Here is an 18,143-nt window from a genome sequence, read left to right on the forward strand (position 1 = left end):
AATCATTTGCCAGCACTCCCCAGTGTTGCCAGAGCTTATAAAGTATATATATATGAGAATTTATATTAGAAAATATTATCTTTATTTGAATTTAATATATGATTCATTTGAATTTCGTTAAATTGTTAACTTGCATACTTGCATAATAATAAATATTCTACCAACAGCACACTTAAATGCACTCTTCGATCATAGCGCGTTCCCACTGCACTAGCAGTTAATGCAGCCCTGGTGATTAATCGCCGAGAATATTGCCATCCATTGCAAATGCAGAGAATCATGGCAAAATTATTCTTATGGTTTTACTACCGAAACAATGCCTAATGAGACATGTAACTTGCATTTGAACAAACTCTCTTATATTTAAACCAATCCCACAATAAGCTGAGGCAATTTTCGCGTAATGAATATAATTCGAAAGCATAAACAACGTCGGAATACGAGACTTCGATAGCCGTGTTATTTAATAATTAAAGGACTTCAGCGAGTGCGTGCGCCGAGATCCTTAATAAAGAACCGTGTAAGCCGCCAATTCCGCCGGCAATAAAGTTATTAACAAGTGGTGTTTGCATAATTTACTCCCAAAAACTGGTAAGTCCGCAGAAAAGAAAATAAAGTGACCCACATACTTACATTGATACTCATGAATGCATGTATGTATATGAGTAGGTGTTTGTCTCATACATGAAGGCACGCAGACAACCTTGGACTCTCACACACGTCAATGACAAGCAACAGTGCAAAAGTAGTGCTGGAAAGTGTCCTCGAAAATCCTTAATGTCATTTTTCAAATCTATTTTCCTAAGAATCTGAAATTTTGTTTTATAATTGCAATTATTAGCTTCTACGCCGTTTTCTGAAACTTTCGCTATCGCCATTTTCATATTCTTCAGGGGAGTTCAAACATGAACAAGTAATTTAGTGCCAGTAATTAAATAAGTTCAGATCATGCTTAATCATTTTTTAAAGTCACAAATAAAATATTCCATTAGTTCTAAAGAACAAACCCAAATAAAAAATGTTTGTTATTTTTCCGCAAACACCTACAGTGTGACCAGCGCCTTTGGTCGGTTAAATGACAGCAACACGCGTTCTTCCGCCATTCTCCCCATACCATTTTCGGTCACACTTGCCACTTCATTATAACCTTAAAATGACAAGTTATAAATTTTTTTTATGTTAATTTTAGTGGAAACCGAACACTAGATTGACTTTTAAAAGCTGTGCCGCAGTGCGCAGAACGTTTTCGATTGCCAGCGCAACTTCGGCGTCTTTAACTAGCACATATGCAAGATAATCATGTAAAGAAATCGTCACACGAATATGTGCTTGTGCTGGTAGGCAGCGATGTAAATAAAATTTAAGCTGCTCCCGAGTAAAATCTTACCGCAAAGTAAAAAAAATCTAACGCCGAAGTGCCACTTGTAGCAAAAGTACGCAGACAGCGAAGTCTCAGCACGAACCGTAGAGAACTGAGCGTAGGTCTGCGGTCTGCGAGTTCTCCAAGTCCACCCGCCAAGACGCTACGATGCATGCATCCTCCGCGGCGGCCACCGCACTTGTGGAGTACTCGGACGTCAGTTCAGAGGACTTCTCGGATCAGGAGGCAGGGGACTTGGATGCGGATGCCGGCAAGGGAGCTGGAAACATCAAAAAACCGAAGCCAGCTCCGGATAATCAGTTCTCCAAAGGTCGTCTTGATGCTAAGCCCGATAAAGAGAGTTATGATAACTACAGGTAAGAGAAGAAATTTATGTATAAGTCACGATAACTACAGTCCCTCCTTGCAGAAGTAGAAGGGCGGAAGACTCAAACGACCCAGTTGCGGCCGGATCGAGGCAAACGTCGAGCAGCGAGGCCACGAATCCGCGGGAGGAACCTTCGCAGGCATCCAACACCTCGAAAGACGAGCTGTGGGGCAGAGAGATCTACATGTCCAGCGATTCTATCGACACCGATGAGCTGGAGGCGGAAATGAAGCGGCAGAAGCGCAAAAAGCAGAAAAAGGATAAACACAAGCACAAGTCCAAGAAAAAGTCAAAGAAGCGCAAAAAGAAGCGGGCCAAGTCGTACTCCAGCATCGATTCGATGTCAGACAATGACATCAATGCCTTACTGGACCGGCGCTATACTCCGCCGACGGCTCCTAGCAAGAGCAATGAGCGGACGGTTAGCGCAGCGCCGTCCTCCTTCACCCCACACAACCTCAAGGAGAGCAGTTCGCCAGCCACTCCACCGCCAGTGCGTCGCCCCAATACCAACAGCAACTACTACGGCGAGTCGTCCCTGGAGACGGCCAACTCTGCACTGGGCAGCAACCTGCAGGTCACAGTTACGAACAAGCAGTCGATCAGCAGCCGGCTTCGTTCTCCTCCACCGTCCTCCCGCTCCAGCGGCAATGGGCCGAGGTTTGGAAACTCCCCGCGAACTCCACCGCCCTCTCACTACAGCTCCAGTGGCGGAGGTGGAGTTGGCAGTGGGTCAGTGGTCCGCGATTCACGCAGCTCCCGCTATATAAATAGTCCCCACAAAGAGGATGTAAGCGCGCATCACCGCTCTAGCCACGATCACGGATATCAGGGACGTTACTCTGGTGCTGGCTCGAGCAGTCACGACAGCAGGAAGGTGAAACGACTGTCGCCGGGTAAGTTTGATTTTAAAAAAGGCAAATGTGGTTTACTTACTTTGGAAAACTGTTGCAGAGCTGGACCGTTACAACCATCAGCCAAGCACGCCGCCCCACAAGCGTCGGAAGTTTAGCGATGGCAGGGAAGTGGGACTCGGAAACTTTGAGCACAGTAGACACCACTCTGGAAAGTACGAACGATACAGCAGAGATCGATATTCTAGGCGGTCATCAAGGTAACGTTTTATTTCTATATTTTATGTGAATAGCTCAAATTACTTACTGACATCGCTTCATATCAAGTTATTTTAATTATTTTTGAAATGTTTTTCTATCTTGAAACTATTCTTAAAGTAAATCCATGTACATATGTGAGTAATGCAATGGTAATTAGAGCTAATCATTTAACTGAAATTGTATTTCGTTCCTATTCATATATCTAACAATACATTTTTCCAAACTATATGAAGGAGCCCTAGTGTGCAGCACTCGCGAAGTCGGCAATCTCCGGGCGGTGGCCTGTCAAGTGGTTCGAACGCGTTTCGCCATGGTGGCAGTCACAAACACAAGTATGGGACCACGGTTAGCTCGACGCCGTCGCATACGACGAGGTCCTCAAAACGCGCTTCGGGAACTGGTACCTCTGGCGATCGTTACTCGAGGTCTCCCAGAACAAGTTCGCGATACATGGAGGCATCACCCCCATCGCCAGTCGGAGCTTCCGGTTCTCATCACTATCATCATCGCCGTTCGCCAAGAATGCGCCAAAGGACCAGAGGCGGCAGTCGTCGTCGTTCGCCCAGTTCGGCCAGCAGCGGAAGTTCTGCCTCTTGCAGCCGATCGCCAACGTCAAGGGATCTAAAGCACAAGCGCGAAGAGTACATCAAGAAGATCAGTGAGACTAGCCTATTTGCCGAGCTGGTGAAGGATCGTCACAAAAGGCAGAAGGCGCTGAAAGAAATCATTGAACGGCAAGAGGAGAACAGCAATAGCAACAGCAACGGTGCACTGACTATTAACGACAACAGTTCCTCCGTGGATGGCAATACACCCAACGCGGGTGATGGCCGATCTGCCCCTGGAAGTGGAACACCCGCAACGGCGTCAACAACTTCCAATGGGCTTCAAGTTTTGGGTAGCAAGCCGGATCTGGACCTCAACAACATTCCCATGCCAAACAAGCAAAACGATACTGTGGTTTCAAATCCGGCTACAAACGCCGATGTTCCGGACAGTGCCACGCCGTTGAAGCAACCTTTGCTGGTGCCACCGTTCACGGCTAATAAGAACAACATAAAACCGAAGAGTCTGACTTCTTTGCCGCTGCCGCCGGGTATGAATGTGCTTGACTTGGCCGGTGCAAGGTCTCCCTCGCCGGGGCAAAAGAAGGAATCGGACGAAAAGAACGTTACTTCAAGCGGCAGCGCCAACAAGAGCGTGCTTAATCTTCCTATGCCGCCAGTAATTCCCGGCAGCGAAGAGCTTAGTGGCGATGATGATGTTATCGACAGTCCTGAAGACTTTGATGCACCCGCTGTTGGCACTGTACACGGTCACGGTGGTGGGGCAGGGACGACTCGTCAGCGCCCAGTGATACTCAACCGTCGAGACTCGCGAAACAACGTTCGCGATTGGGGCGAGCGCTGTGTGGATGTTTTCGAGATGATTGCGCAAATAGGGGAAGGAACTTACGGACAGGTAAAAATTGGACGCTTGGCTGATCTTTTGAAAAATATCTGATTTCCTTACATTTGTCTTGCAGGTCTACAAGGCGCGGGATCACCATACCAATGACATGGTGGCTCTGAAAAAGGTTCGGCTGGAGCACGAGAAGGAGGGCTTTCCCATTACAGCTGTTCGTGAAATCAAAATTCTTAGACAACTTAACCATCGCAACATAGTCAACCTGCATGAAATTGTGACGGACAAGCAGGATGCTGTGGAGTTCCGTAAAGACAAGGGATCCTTTTACTTGGTGTTTGAGTACATGGATCACGACTTGATGGGTCTGCTGGAGTCTGGCATGGTCGACTTCAATGAGGAAAACAACGCAAGCATTATGAAGCAACTCTTGGACGGCCTCAACTACTGCCACAAAAAGAATTTTCTTCATCGAGACATCAAGTGCTCGAACATTTTAATGAACAACAGGTGGGAAGATAATCATTTGGGTGGCTTAATAATTTAAGCAGAAAGAGCAGAAATGTATTGCCGCCATCTCCGCGCATTGATATCGATATTACCCTTACAATCATACAAAGGCAATATTCATAACCAGCCATCATTTTCTAATCAATATTATATTATTCTATTTCAAAAAGGGATTAACTCTTAAACGCTTTGGTGTTAAATATTCCTAATAGTTTACATCAATTTCCCATGCATCTATTTTTTTAATTTAGTTTCCTTATAATATTTATTGACAATATTGAATTACTATTTGCAGAGGTAAAGTAAAACTGGCTGACTTTGGGCTGGCACGACTATACAATGCGGACGATCGGGAACGCCCCTACACGAACAAAGTTATTACCTTGTGGTATCGTCCTCCTGAACTTTTGCTGGGTGAGGAGCGTTACGGCCCGTCGATAGACGTGTGGTCCTGCGGGTGCATCCTCGGAGAACTCTTTGTGAAGCGGCCCCTGTTCCAGGCTAACGCGGAAATGGCGCAGCTTGAAACGATATCAAAGATCTGTGGATCCCCGGTTCCTGCCGTGTGGCCGAATGTAATTAAGCTGCCTCTGTTCCACACTCTCAAACAAAAGAAGACCCATCGCCGCCGTCTACGGGAAGACTTTGAGTTCATGCCAGCCCCTGCACTTGATCTGCTGGACAAAATGCTTGATTTAGATCCGGACAAGCGCATCACAGCTGAAGATGCGCTCCGGTCGCCGTGGCTAAAGAAAATCAACCCCGACGAGTGAGTACACATGGTGTTAAACACTGTGTGCATCTCAAGCATCGAAATAACTTTATATTTTTTCAGAATGCCAACGCCACAATTGCCCACGTGGCAGGACTGCCATGAGCTTTGGAGTAAGAAGCGCCGTCGGCAGATGCGGGAGCAACAGGAGTCGCTTCCTCCTACGGTGATAGCCTCGACCAAATACCAACAGCATGGAGCTACCATGGTGGGGGATGCTTAGCATTTGCTGTTTGCTTCGCTACTTAATGTGAAGGAGAGCTACAAACAGCGTGTCGGCGAGGAGTGTTCCTGGTGGCACTAGTAACTAGCCGTAACTAGCAATAACGTAACCAATAAGGGATTCTGTTATCCCTGGACAGGGTCAGAATAGGTTGACTTAGACTTGCTCTAGCTCTGTCGAGTTTAAGACAGCTTCAATAAATTCTTGGCTACATTTATAAAATGCTTTATATGTTGGGCAAATTGAATCAATCGCTGTATAAACGAGATGTTATATATTTGCAAAGATACATATTTTAAAGATGATTTTATACATATTTTACTATTCAATTTAATTTTTATTAGTTTTTTTTTAATTTGGAATAAATTGGCAATCTGAAGACAACGTGCATGATCGAGAATGAAAACTTCGCGTAACGAAATTGTAAACTGTTAACTCAGTACGTATTCGCAACAGCAAAGGCGATTTGTAAGTGACCATGTTTCAAAGCTACGAAATAAGCATATATAACGAGCAGTTAAAGATTAGCATTTTAATTATAAACAACTTGTTAAATAATAATAGACTACAGATAGTGTATTGACTAGTTTAGTTTATTGTTAAGTATGTAAGAAAATTGTAAATTATAAATGAATTTATCAAGTAAATATGTACTAATGTACCATGTATTTACCCAAGAGCAGGCATTTGATAAGTTTATATTTTAATATGATGTTAGAACGCACACAGCATCAGATTTACTTAGCATGATGTGCGTGAGACTGAAATCAATTCACTTTAAATTGTGTAAATAGGTTGAACATTTCTAACATTACACAAGATCAAACAAAATTACAATCTCCAAATGCAAATCAAACTGACTAAATTCATTATTGGTACATAAAATCCTACCCAAATAAAATTTAAACATACGAAGTGTACTTTAAATTTATTGATAGCTGTTTCGAATATCTTTCTGTTTATGTGAAATGAGCTTTTTCAGTTTTGGGACTTAAATAGATTTTGAAAGGTGTAAACGGTTTTAATTTAAGAAATCAATGACCGAGTGGGAAATTTGTCCTGAAGTTATCCATTTTTCTGAGCTAGGCTCTTAAGACTAAGGTATGATCAAACATTTTACAGGAAAAAAAAGTTTGTTTTTAAAATAGAAATAGTTTTTGTAAACATATTATGAAACAAAAAGTATTAAACAAAACAGTTTAGAAAAAAGAGCCACCAAAATTTATGACATATGTAAAATGTTCTATAACTGTGTGGTAAATTACTTAAAAATTAATTATATTTTAAATATGGTAAAAAAAAGATATACAAATTTGAGTTCGAAAAAGTGTACATTTAAATTTAAGAAGAATCTTAGCGGAACGGTCACTCGAAGTAAGCAATCTGGTATTTTTAGCGTTCGTGGACAAACGAAGTGATTCGGTATTTTCGAAAGGTCTCACTAAGTGCAGCATATATATAAATGCGTTTCATCATCAGATTTGTATGTATATTGTGTCAGTTCGCCTTTGTTTTTTAATTGCAAGTCCGTCAATTAAGAAATGCTTTTACGGTGTGTGTTCAACTAATCGGGATAACCTTTCCTCGGGACGAGCCCACTGGAAGGGCTGTTTGGGAGCATAAACAATGGGAAGGGTTGCATCTGTGGGAGCGTGTATGTTTGTATACCTATACCCACACCATTGTTACGATGCACCTGGAAGGCCAAAAGAGAAATGCAGTGGAAAGTGTATTCTTGCAGTGTGTTAGCGATCCTGGCCAGCTGAGTGCCTGCGCGGATTAGGCACAGTGCTATCCGATTCTACACAAATACTGGCGAACCAGGGCTTGCCCTGGTGTCTAGACATTTTAAAAAGAAAGTGAGGAAAACATTGTGTGCGTGTATGTAAATAGATGTATTTTCCATTCCTTTGTACCGAAAACAAAGCAAAGTTGATTAATACGAGCTAAACAGTCGGGGGGCGGGAGTATTGGCCAAAACGGATTCTTCAAAATTTCTCACTTCTCAAGTGCTCCAAAATAAGCTTCTCGTCAAACTTTTGCTGCTATCTGCTATGACGTATTAATATTTGTAAGATTTTAAAATAAGGTTACTCATTGTTGATGTCGAACTTTAACGATTTCTGATAATTATCTGCATATCTCCAGCTATTTTAGGGGACTACTATTTCTTGCAGTACTGGATTTAATTAAGGGATAGTTACAATTGCGTTCTATTCCACAACAAACCCCATTGTTTGAAGTCTATGATATGGGGGTGCACTTTTGATGGTGGTGTGGGTGAACCAGTTTTCTCCGACGGAGCATCGAAAGTTATTGAGGTAACTTTACAGTCCAAAAAAGAAATCGCATGAGTAGGAGTAGGAAACTCCATAACCTTTAAATGCGATACTATCAAAACAAAAATGTTGTCAACATTTTAATACAAGTAAAGATTAGTTGGATCACACTAAATGTGTAAAACTATAGCTTTGAGATAACAAAATTTAACTTTTCTAATATCCCTCGGTTTCCCAAGTAAATGAATGAAGCCATGCCAACATTTTTGTCCACGACTGTGTGGCCATCAGCTAGGGATGTACATACGCAAGTAAAATGCATGTACATTGCACATACACATGTATGTACATACAAATGTAATGTGTAGGAAGAAAAAGAGCCGAATGAAAATACCCTTGATTTTGGTATTGATTGATTTTGAGTATTGACGAGATTAGTAGACTCGATGGGTGGCTCTCTCATTCTTGGGTAGTAATATTTTTAGGGAAGCTTTTAAACAAGATACACCACAAACTGCACTTTCCATAGCAGAGGGTTAAAGGTCGAACCACGACACAATGTTAAATATAAAGCCCCAAATGAGGCACTAATTATTCTCTGGGCCCCGTACCTCGTCAATAGAAAGATAACGAACTGTATTCTTACAATGTAGCTGGAATATAATGTGCTATACCTCCTCTGCAGGTCGTAGATTGAACTGCTATCAGCGAGTGCTATCAACTGCCAGAAACGGAGCCACAATCACGTTAACACCCCTTGAGAAATCGTCGACTCAGGCCGCCTAGGCCCATCAGGCAGCGGTTCAGGTTGGAGGCACTTGCTCGGCATCGGGTTCGGGTAGAGAGGCTGAGCCTGAGGCAGAGCCTGCTTGTTGCTGCCGCGTTCGCAAAGGACTCAAAATTGATAGAAACAACAAAAAGTCTGCTGCAACTGGTGCCTCATCTGAGGACCAGCCGCCGCGCAAAAAGGGTCGTCGCTCAGGAGGCTCAGGCTCCGCGTCCTCATCCGCCTATTCCACTTCCTCTGCCGCAGGATCAGTAGATGCGGCATCCACGTCGCGAGCGGCCCAGCAGTTACAGCTCCAACTAAACTCCTCCACTTCTACAGAGCACAGCACGGAAGCATCGGCAAATCCCAACAGAGGGCACCACAAACCGATAGACAGCAACAAGAGACCACGTGATCGTAGTAGCAGCAGTACACAGGGCTCCGAGGCAAACATGCAGAGCACCAGTTCCACGTCGAGCGGCTCCTGCTCCAGGCCCCTCGAGGGTTCCACACTCAATTCCGGCGGCAGTGCCGAGAACGTGGCCCGCGAGGGAGGCAGTGGCGATGACAGCGTCGGCATCGGCGATGAGAATCCTTCGGGAAGCAGCGCCGCCACGAACGGACACGACTCCAAACACAACGGCTTCATTGTCAACAACAACGGCAGCAGCAGTCGCATCGTCGACGGCGAGAACAATCGGGAAAACACCAACTACAGTGGTGTGCAGCTGGACAAGTCCAACCAGGAGATCATCCGGCTGATCGGACAGTACCTGCACGACGTGGGTCTCGATAAGTCTGTCCAGACGCTTATGTTGGAATCCGGATGCTATTTGGAACACCCCTCTGCAACCAAGTTTAGGGAGCATGTCCTAATGGGTGACTGGTCAAAGGCAGATTCAGACCTTAAGGTAAATAAGCTTCTCTTTCGTACTAGTATGGTCATGCGTTGTTCTTAGTTTGATGTTTGTTTTCCGGACGATTGGATTATTAATATTTAAAATGAGATGTATTTGAAAACTTCAACCATTCCAAACGCTACCACTACTACACATATAAACAACTATAACTTTCAAAAAGAAAAAGATTTTTTGTGTGGTTTCAATTGCTCGAGTGTTTTCAAACTTGGGCCCTATTATTATTAATATATATTTTTAAGCAGCTACTAAAATCTTGCGACATTAATATTGCAGGACCTAGAGCCACTAATCGACAATGGAAAATTGGCAACGATCACCGAAATGAAGTTCATATTGCTGGAGCAAAAGTATTTAGAGCATTTGGATGATGGCAATCCCTTGGACGCCCTTCACGTCCTTCGCAGCGAGCTGACTCCCCTGCAGCACAATATAACGCGTGTGCACCAACTGTCCTCTTACATGATGTGTTCTACCAACCAAGACCTTTACCAGCGCGCCAAGTGGGAGGGCAAGGGCATCCTGTCGCGTGCCTTGGTCATGGAGCGCCTCCAGACATTTATGCCGCCGTCGGTGATGATGTCGCCACGGCGCCTGCGCACCCTGCTGCAGCAGGCCGTGGAGCTGCAGAGCCAACACTGCCCCTGCCACGACATGGCGTGGGAGACGAATCTGGAGACAGTCTCGCTGCTCACCGACCACTGCTGCACCACGGACGGCTTTCCCATGCAAACTATTCAGATCCTTACCGACCACTGCGATGAGGTCTGGTTCTGCAAATTCTCGCCCGATGGCCTCAAGCTGGCGACGGGCAGCAAAGACTCCACTGTGATTATCTGGGATGTTGATCCGTACAAGCTGACCCTTAAACACCGTCGCGTTCTCGACGGCCAGGCCCAGCTTAGCGTGAGCTTCGTTAGCTGGAGTCCCGACTCCAAGCTCATCCTTGTCGGCGGCACCGAGGACTCCCACGAGCTCTACATCTGGAACGTGGACGACGGCAAGCTAGTGGTCAAGTTCTCGCAGTCTCTGGAGGACAGCCTGGCCTGCGGCGCCTTCAGTCGCGATGGCGCTCGATTCGTATGCGGCGGCCAGAAAGGTCAGCTTTACCTATGCGACCTCAACGGCACCATCGTGGACTCCTGGGAGGGAGTGCGCGTAAACAGCATAGCCTTTCGGGCGGACAACAAAACGATCTTAGCGGCGGATAATCATTACCGAATCAGAGGGTAAGCGGAATTAGAAGTATGTGCTAGCAGTTTGTAGACTTGATGCCCCGAAGCTTTCATTTATTATCTACAGCTTTATTTATCTGTGTTACCAAAAATTTAAAAACCCCACTTTCATTTATAAATGTTCCCTTTGATATAAAAGAACTGCAAATCAATGATTATTTTTACGATATAAATTAAAAACTCCCCTGACTCCGATAGCGCACTTAAGTTTTTCTTCTTTTAATTACAGGTACAACTTTGATAGCCCGCGTTCAGACTTTGATATTCTGAGGGAGCCACATCCCATAATGACCTTCAGCATCAACTCCGCCGACCGCTTGGCCTTGCTGAACGTCTCGAACCAAGGCCTTCACCTTTGGGACATCGAGGACAAGTGTCTTGTGCGCCGTTTTCAGGGAATACGTCAGAGCAACTTCGCCATCCACTCCTGCTTCGGCGGCGTTAACGAGAGCTTCGTCGCCAGCGGCAGTGAGGACAAGGTCGTTTACATTTGGCACATCAAACGGGAGGAGCCGCTGGCCAAGCTGGCCGGGCACACCAAGACGGTAAACTGTGTGTCCTGGAACCCCGTGTACCCGTCCCTGCTAGCGAGCGCCAGCGATGACGCCACCGTGAGGATTTGGGGACCGAAGCCCAACGGCAGCAGCGCAACGACTGAGAGCGACGATTGCTCTTCAAGCTCGTCTTCGTCCTCCTGGAATATGACTTAAGGTCCCGAGCAGTAGCAAATGGATGTGCGTGGGATAGATTTTGGATGCTGATATAGTTATAGTGCGCCCTGATTTCGATATAAAGCAGAATGCGTCCCGCTCTGATTGCGCGTCGGGGTCGTCATTGCTACAAACTGCCATTACAACAATATGTATGAGCAGCATGACTTACGATTAGCATTAATTACTTAAGTACATTAATACGAAAGGAGAGGCATAACATCATATCTACTATGCTATAACAAGAAATCGATTCGTTTTCAGATTTCTTTTTTATGTATGTATGTATACGGCGATGCGAATTAATATTTCCGGCCTATATTAGCGACTCTTCTCGATCTTTTCATTTATTAAAAGTGCGATCGACCTGCTTGGTTTTCAAATTATTAAATATTGCCATTTGATTTGTTCTTTGCAGTTTCCGACATTTAGTATGTAACACGATTTGACGTAATTGATACCCAACAGACACAATAAAAGTAGTTCTATATATGTTTTTAAATGTCGATGTTTCTTTTCGATTAACTTGGGTCATAAGCAATCAATAAAATTTGAGTAAAAAATTAGCTTGCTTTTTTATTGTAGGTATTGTCACCTATTTCAGAGTAAGTTGCTTTCTTTGGGGAGTAAAATTATTGTTAAATTAAATTTTGGTTTACTATTTTCAGCCTTCTATAAACAATTGCCTAAACAATTTTCTCCTAAGTAAAATGCTCCTCCACCACTAGTGAGACAAACTGCCTTGCGGTTTCCTTGAAAGCGAAAGCTATAACAACCAAAGTTAGAGCCCACCATCGAAGGCTCTTCCTAGTGGCTCCGACTGCCTCGTAGGCGAGGACCAGGGAGCAGAGGTGATGGGCCATGACCAGAAGATGGTGCAAGTTCCGGCCAAAAACGGTCGTGTTATTTCGCCACACCAAAATGGGCAGAAGGAAGAACTTGGACAGGTTGGATATCAGCACCACTTTGAGTATAATTAATGTCAAATTTCGAAAGCCTATTTTCTGGATCCAATCAATACTCAGAGTGGCGGTGATTATTAGCAGCAAAAGATTCATGAACATGTAATCTGTAAAATTGAAAAATTGAAATGGAAATAGCGTAAGTCCTCGTTTTGCTCGCAAAAACCAAGGTTAAATACCTCCCATGTTCTGAAGGGTATATGTGTAAAAGCCCTTTTCGTGGACATGCAAAGAGGCATTCGGAGGGTCGGGCAGTTTTTGGCGGCACAGCGCAAAGGATTCCAGGAGCAGCACCACCAGCGAAACCTTCCAGTAGAGCTACAACATAGAATATATCTTAGAGCATTACACCGAAGGGACATTCTCACCTCGTCACCTTAAAGTCGCCATTGTATATTATGTGCCGAAAGGCGCACGAATCTAATAGCAGTGCATCTATTAATATGATAAACTCCTCGAACTCAATGTATTTATCCGTGATTTGGTGACATTTGTCCTGCGGAGTAGTAATTAAGTTACACAAATCAAACGATAGCTCTCTTCATTATTTTCTTACGCATTGCGTGGTTTTCATAGTGTTGCTGTATTTCTTGAACAGTTCTTTTACTTTGTGTCCACAATTAACGCACACAAATCGCTTCTTTTCTGCCATTTTGCATCCAATTCAAAGTTTCATTGGCCTGCCGGAAAAACAAACATTTGGATCTATCAGCTGATTAGTATTACCGTTTCCAAAGAACTAAATAATACAGGCAATGCACTTTTTAACCGTTAAAAGTTGAGAAATACTGCAATTTCCCCAATTCCAATGCCTTTTCAATCCTTATTTTCAAATTCCAAATTGATCAAATTTAAATTTCATACTTTGATCATTCCAGTGATTTAGTTCAAAAATGATTACGTTGTAAGATAGTTCAATAGTCGGCCAAACAATTGAGCTTGAAATAACGAATAATTACTCTTTAAAATTTATAGGCAATTTTAAAAAGAGAATTATTAAAATAAGAAAATACTTTTATCACATCGTAAAATATATTTAATTTATTAAAGAAAAAAATATTTTCCAAACTATACTACACTTTTGAATTTTGAGCTGAAAGCACTAACTGCTATTACTTCTTAGTACCAACATTGCTCATAGTATTGTGCTCTAAGTGAAGCTTATATAATAATGTTTTCTGCAAGAAAAATTAGATTAAACATTGGATAAAATACTTACCAAATACATATATCGTATTATGATGAGTACCAAACAAATCCACCAATGGAGACATTATAAATCCGCCTAGAAATTGTTTCACTTTTTATTTATTCCATTCCTGCGGTTTATCATTAACATAATATTACAAATGGTATTTTTAGTCTAATCTAGGTACAACTTCAGCCAGATTGGTTAGTTTTTGTTTTGAACAATTTTTAAAATGGGAAATGGCACAATTAGTATTCGATTCAAGGCCCATGTTATATTTTTAATTTCTTCGAACGGACCCCGAATATTTGCTTACAATTATTAGTTAGTAACTTCAAAGTATTTTGATTTACGAGTTTATTCTGTTCAATAATTTATGTTGTAATCCAGTTCAAAATTAAAGAAAAATATCACTTCTGGATAGGTTTAGCTATTTTGCAAATCTTATCGGACAAACTCATAATTTCACAAAAATGTAGTTACTACTCTTACATAGCTAACATTACGCCTTCTCATTATTATGCGATGAGGTTACATCCAGCGAATTCCTACGAGGGTCCTCAATGTGGTACATGACATCGGAAGAAAGGAAGATTAGAACAAAGGCATTGCGTTGCAGCTTTTGCGATAGCATGTATTTGTTAAAGTGAAATTTTCATTCTATATCATACTTCAACGACCATATTTGAGTTTTTAAAACTATGTACTTATTTCCAATTACTCATAAGTTTTTTTTTGTTTGTCAACTAGAATCACATACAAATGGGTTCGAATCGCTGAACCCGATTCTATGCAATATTGAGATTTTTAAGTTATTGTTACATTAATTGTAGATTTTGGATTTTAAACATGTTGGGTTCATATGCTAGTTCCCTTTGTATATTTAATTGTTGCTTTTCCCATGGACAACACATTACATTTGTATCAGTAAAAATAAAACATTCTAAAGAGGTACATTTCGAAAGTATTAACTTAAAATCCATATACAGTAAAGATGTTATACATATCATATTTGTAGTGGATTGGGTATTACGCTTGTGGCCAACAATTACAAATATACTGAATTATAGGTATGCAACAGTAATACTCTAACACAAAGGCTCATAACAATAACAAAAATTTCATTTATCGGCGAAAGGGAATAATTCTGCTCGGTTTGATACATAGACTCATTCAACATTGAATGTATTCAAGTATCCAGATTGATGTGCTCATGTGGATTGCTATGTGCGTTTCACTTAGTTGCAGTTGTTAAACTTCAAAAAATGAGTAGAAAACCGATTAAAGAATGTATGCATTTTTATCTTTACAATTCAGTCTGAAAGCCATAATTTACATGTTTTATATATCACCTGTTTTCAAAATGTACTGTTTCCTGCTTGTTTAACTCTAAAGTTGTGTATTGAAATTTAATGATATATCAATGTTCCTTCTGGTCTTGGTAAAACCACTTGTTAAAGGTATTAAATGTAATTTAATTCAATACAAGTACGGAAAGATGCTGTAAATTTCGTTGTATTAAGTGGAGAATAAATATTATGTAACCTAAATTTGGTACCCAAATACATTATTTTGTTTAATTTCGCATTCGATATTTGGCTCAGTATCGTTTATATATATCGTCTGTGAATATTGTTTACGTGTTCCTGGGACTTTACATCCAAATTTTAATGCTTTTGGGCTGATGTTGCTTTTTTTGTATCCTTCTGCTTCAGAAGCTTAGTCTTCATCCGAGTAATCTGAACTTTCGGAGCTAGTGATATCACTTGAAATCATCCCCAGCCAATGATAATCACGCCGATCTACGTAGTCCCAGAGATATATCTATAAATGATGATATAGATTAATTTTAGTGACCTTCTCTAACAATTTTAGATTAGCTTGTTACAATTTCTAAATTACCTAATAAAAAACCATTCAAATAAAATTAAAAATCTCAGATTTTGTACTCACATCAAGTAAATCGATTATTTCATTCTGGCTCTGTAACTTTCGGGTGCGCTTCGGCAAACCCACATCGACGATATCGCCGTTGGGCAGGGCGTGCTTGTAGAAGCACTTGTTACCAAAGGGGCACTTGCCCTCTCCCTTTTTAAAGTATTTGCAGTCCTTTGCTCCCAAAGCGGCGCGGTAATCGTTGAGCAATTTGTCCTTTTCCTCCTTGGTTTCCATCCAAAACGCACTGGGACAGACAAAATCCGAGCAAACGCGACATTCTGGGCAAGCTCTGCAGATTTACGATCAAATTAGGTCAAAATTATACCACCAAAGCCTCAAACATACACCAATTTAGTCTGCAATGTGCTTATTGTTCTGTATGTTTTAAGTATTAACATATAGTTAACGAGTAATGATTCAATTGAACGGATTATTTAAAAACGCATTATGTTTGAACGCAGGATTCTAGGTTAAAACTACTACTAAAACTTACTTAGATTTTTAATTGGATTATTACTTGAATTTCTAAAGCATTTACTTACCGCGTTATTTTGTGCTCAAACTGTTTGGCCTGACGCCATGTGCGAATGCACTCCAAGCAGAATATGTGGTTGCAGTTGGGCAGAATGCCGAAACGCTTTTCTCTTCCCGCCTTCTCCATAATCGTGTCAAAGCAGATGCCGCACGTCTTGTCCTTGGATCTGGCAATGGCGAATGACAGCTCCATGGCCTGCTCGTGCTGCTGCAGGCACTCGCGGTTGTGACTCTTCCGTTGGACTTGATCCGTGGGATGCAGGCAATACTGGTCGCACATTTCGCACAGCTCCATGTGAATGGGGTAGGCGGAGAATTCGCCCCAGGCGCAGGAACTGTTTTCCTCGCCATAGTCATCTTTGTTCAGAGACGATGGTCCGCCCACTACATCGGCCCAGGACACACCAGGGGCTAATGTATCGTAGCTGGCTCCAGCATGCGCCTCCGTCAGCGTCTCAGGGTCCACAGTGGTCTCAAACTCGCTCTGTTCGTGGGCAGTATTGCGCTTTTGGCTAGGCACAAACACCGGGGCGTTCGCCCAGTTCCTCTGCTGAGTGGAGATGCTGGCGCTCTGGCTGCCACTGGTGCTGCTGCTGCTTGTACTAGGCTTCGGCAGCACATCGGTGGCCACCTGTTCCTCGCACTCGGGATGACCGCGGCTCAGGTCGTGGGAAAATCGGCAAAGTTCCCCGAAACGGCAGATGCCGCGCACGTAGTAGCGGCAGATGGTCTGGCTCCGGCCAAGGGCCATGCCGCTGATGGCTGTATCGCTGCTGGTGACGGCACTCATTTCGCTACGATGATCGCAAAAGGGTTTTAGGGTTTTCAAATCACTGACAAGTCTGGATGATGACCTGAAAGCAAAGGCTAGGGGTTAGCGATTGACACTAGGCAAGCTGGGTAAATTTAGGGAAATGTCACCTCCAGTCTCAAGCGTTCTTACCCCCAAGTGAACATACCTACAGACACAGCCACTGCGTACATACGCAGATTCGGCAAAATAGAGCCCGTGCACACTTTAAACCCTAGTTGTTCGGGAGCTTTCGCAATCCTCAGCAGGAAACCACACGAAATGCACTCGTGACAACTTCTGCATTTCAATTATCCCCTTAGCATCAGTGAAATATGCAATGTAAGTATGTATGCAAGTGTGTGGATTCCTGTACGCATATGAACGTTGCGTTCCTCCACTTCAAACTAAAGCTTGCATCGCACGCGATGAATGTTTTACATTACCTGCTGGCTTTCGGGGAGTGCGACTTCTTGAAATCGAAGCTGGTTTAATGTCCACAGCACTCACAGTTTTTTACTTTGTCGTTTTATGCACCTTGGATCGCATTCACAATTTTTTCCGCAGTGTGACCAAAGCCATTGACGATTGAAATCCCACGCACAACAAACCGTTTAACTGTTCGAATGTCGAAGGTTTTTTACATTTTACTAGGAATCCTGGGAAAGGAACAAAAGAATGAAAAGGGCTACAGAAGAGTAGTCGTAGTCGAGTTATTCGACTATCAGATACCCAAAAAATATCTAATTTTTTGTGGCATATCGATAGAAACTGGAAAAAAATGATCAAATCAAACAAAAAAGCTTGGGCGTAACGGTTTTGGGTGGTTTTGGGCCGTAAATAACGAATCTAGTTAACCTTCTTATTTTACGAGTAATGCAAATGATGTAAGATAATAGCGATACGCATTATTTGAGCTAAATACAAGTATTTACAATGTTACTCCCCATTCTATCAAAGCTTAGAAAGCAGTTAACTAATCGAAAGGATTTATTTCCACCCGGCCATTTTTTTTAATTAGTGTTGAAGGGTATACCATGTATACATA

General features: G+C 42.6%; 4 protein-coding genes across 11 annotated transcripts; 2 read left to right on the forward strand and 2 right to left on the reverse strand.

Annotated features, from left to right (window-relative positions):
• Nucleotides 1-239: 239 nt before the first annotated feature.
• Nucleotides 240-6,687, forward strand: LOC6616458 (cyclin-dependent kinase 12). Its single transcript, XM_002040783.2, has 8 exons — nucleotides 240-591; nucleotides 1,190-1,737; nucleotides 1,791-2,644; nucleotides 2,703-2,862; nucleotides 3,097-4,324; nucleotides 4,389-4,777; nucleotides 5,073-5,546; nucleotides 5,613-6,687. The coding sequence occupies exons 2-8, from the start codon at nucleotides 1,529-1,531 to the stop codon at nucleotides 5,770-5,772; spliced, it is 3,474 nt and encodes a 1,157-aa protein (XP_002040819.1). The 5' UTR covers nucleotides 240-591; nucleotides 1,190-1,528; the 3' UTR covers nucleotides 5,773-6,687.
• Nucleotides 6,688-7,238: 551 nt separating this feature from the next.
• Nucleotides 7,239-12,184, forward strand: LOC6616459 (WD repeat-containing protein 26 homolog). Of its 5 annotated transcripts, XM_002040784.2 has the most exons (5): nucleotides 7,273-7,426; nucleotides 8,737-8,858; nucleotides 9,160-9,731; nucleotides 10,014-10,966; nucleotides 11,202-12,184. In XM_002040784.2, the coding sequence occupies exons 3-5, from the start codon at nucleotides 9,273-9,275 to the stop codon at nucleotides 11,680-11,682; spliced, it is 1,893 nt and encodes a 630-aa protein (XP_002040820.1). In that variant the 5' UTR covers nucleotides 7,273-7,426; nucleotides 8,737-8,858; nucleotides 9,160-9,272; the 3' UTR covers nucleotides 11,683-12,184. The 5 variants fall into 5 exon arrangements, with proteins under 5 accessions (XP_032573947.1, XP_002040820.1, XP_032573946.1 ...); XM_032718056.1 differs by having other exon boundaries at nucleotides 7,239-7,324; nucleotides 8,737-9,731; XM_032718055.1 differs by having other exon boundaries at nucleotides 8,737-9,731.
• Nucleotides 12,185-12,232: 48 nt separating this feature from the next.
• On the reverse strand, nucleotides 12,233-13,366 carry LOC6616460 (protein ARV 2). Of its 4 annotated transcripts, none has more exons than XM_002040785.2 (4): nucleotides 13,201-13,366; nucleotides 13,021-13,140; nucleotides 12,824-12,962; nucleotides 12,233-12,751 (listed from the first exon to the last, which is right to left on the reverse strand). In XM_002040785.2, exons 1-4 carry the CDS (start codon nucleotides 13,294-13,296, stop codon nucleotides 12,384-12,386), a joined length of 723 nt encoding a protein of 240 aa, XP_002040821.1. In that variant the 5' UTR covers nucleotides 13,297-13,366; the 3' UTR covers nucleotides 12,233-12,383. The 4 variants fall into 4 exon arrangements, with proteins under 4 accessions (XP_002040821.1, XP_032573951.1, XP_032573950.1 ...); XM_032718060.1 differs by having other exon boundaries at nucleotides 12,638-12,751; nucleotides 12,824-12,950; nucleotides 13,013-13,140; XM_032718062.1 differs by having other exon boundaries at nucleotides 12,671-12,751; nucleotides 12,828-12,950; nucleotides 13,013-13,140.
• Nucleotides 13,367-13,924: 558 nt separating this feature from the next.
• On the reverse strand, nucleotides 13,925-17,680 carry LOC6616461 (probable E3 ubiquitin-protein ligase makorin-1). Its single transcript, XM_002040786.2, has 4 exons — nucleotides 17,542-17,680; nucleotides 16,314-17,159; nucleotides 15,787-16,060; nucleotides 13,925-15,657 (listed from the first exon to the last, which is right to left on the reverse strand). Exons 2-4 carry the CDS (start codon nucleotides 17,093-17,095, stop codon nucleotides 15,553-15,555), a joined length of 1,161 nt encoding a protein of 386 aa, XP_002040822.1. The 5' UTR covers nucleotides 17,096-17,159; nucleotides 17,542-17,680; the 3' UTR covers nucleotides 13,925-15,552.
• Nucleotides 17,681-18,143: the final 463 nt, after the last annotated feature.

This window comes from Drosophila sechellia, chromosome 3L, assembly GCF_004382195.2.
Source record: "Drosophila sechellia strain sech25 chromosome 3L, ASM438219v1, whole genome shotgun sequence".
Taxonomy (NCBI): Eukaryota; Metazoa; Arthropoda; class Insecta; order Diptera; family Drosophilidae; genus Drosophila; species Drosophila sechellia.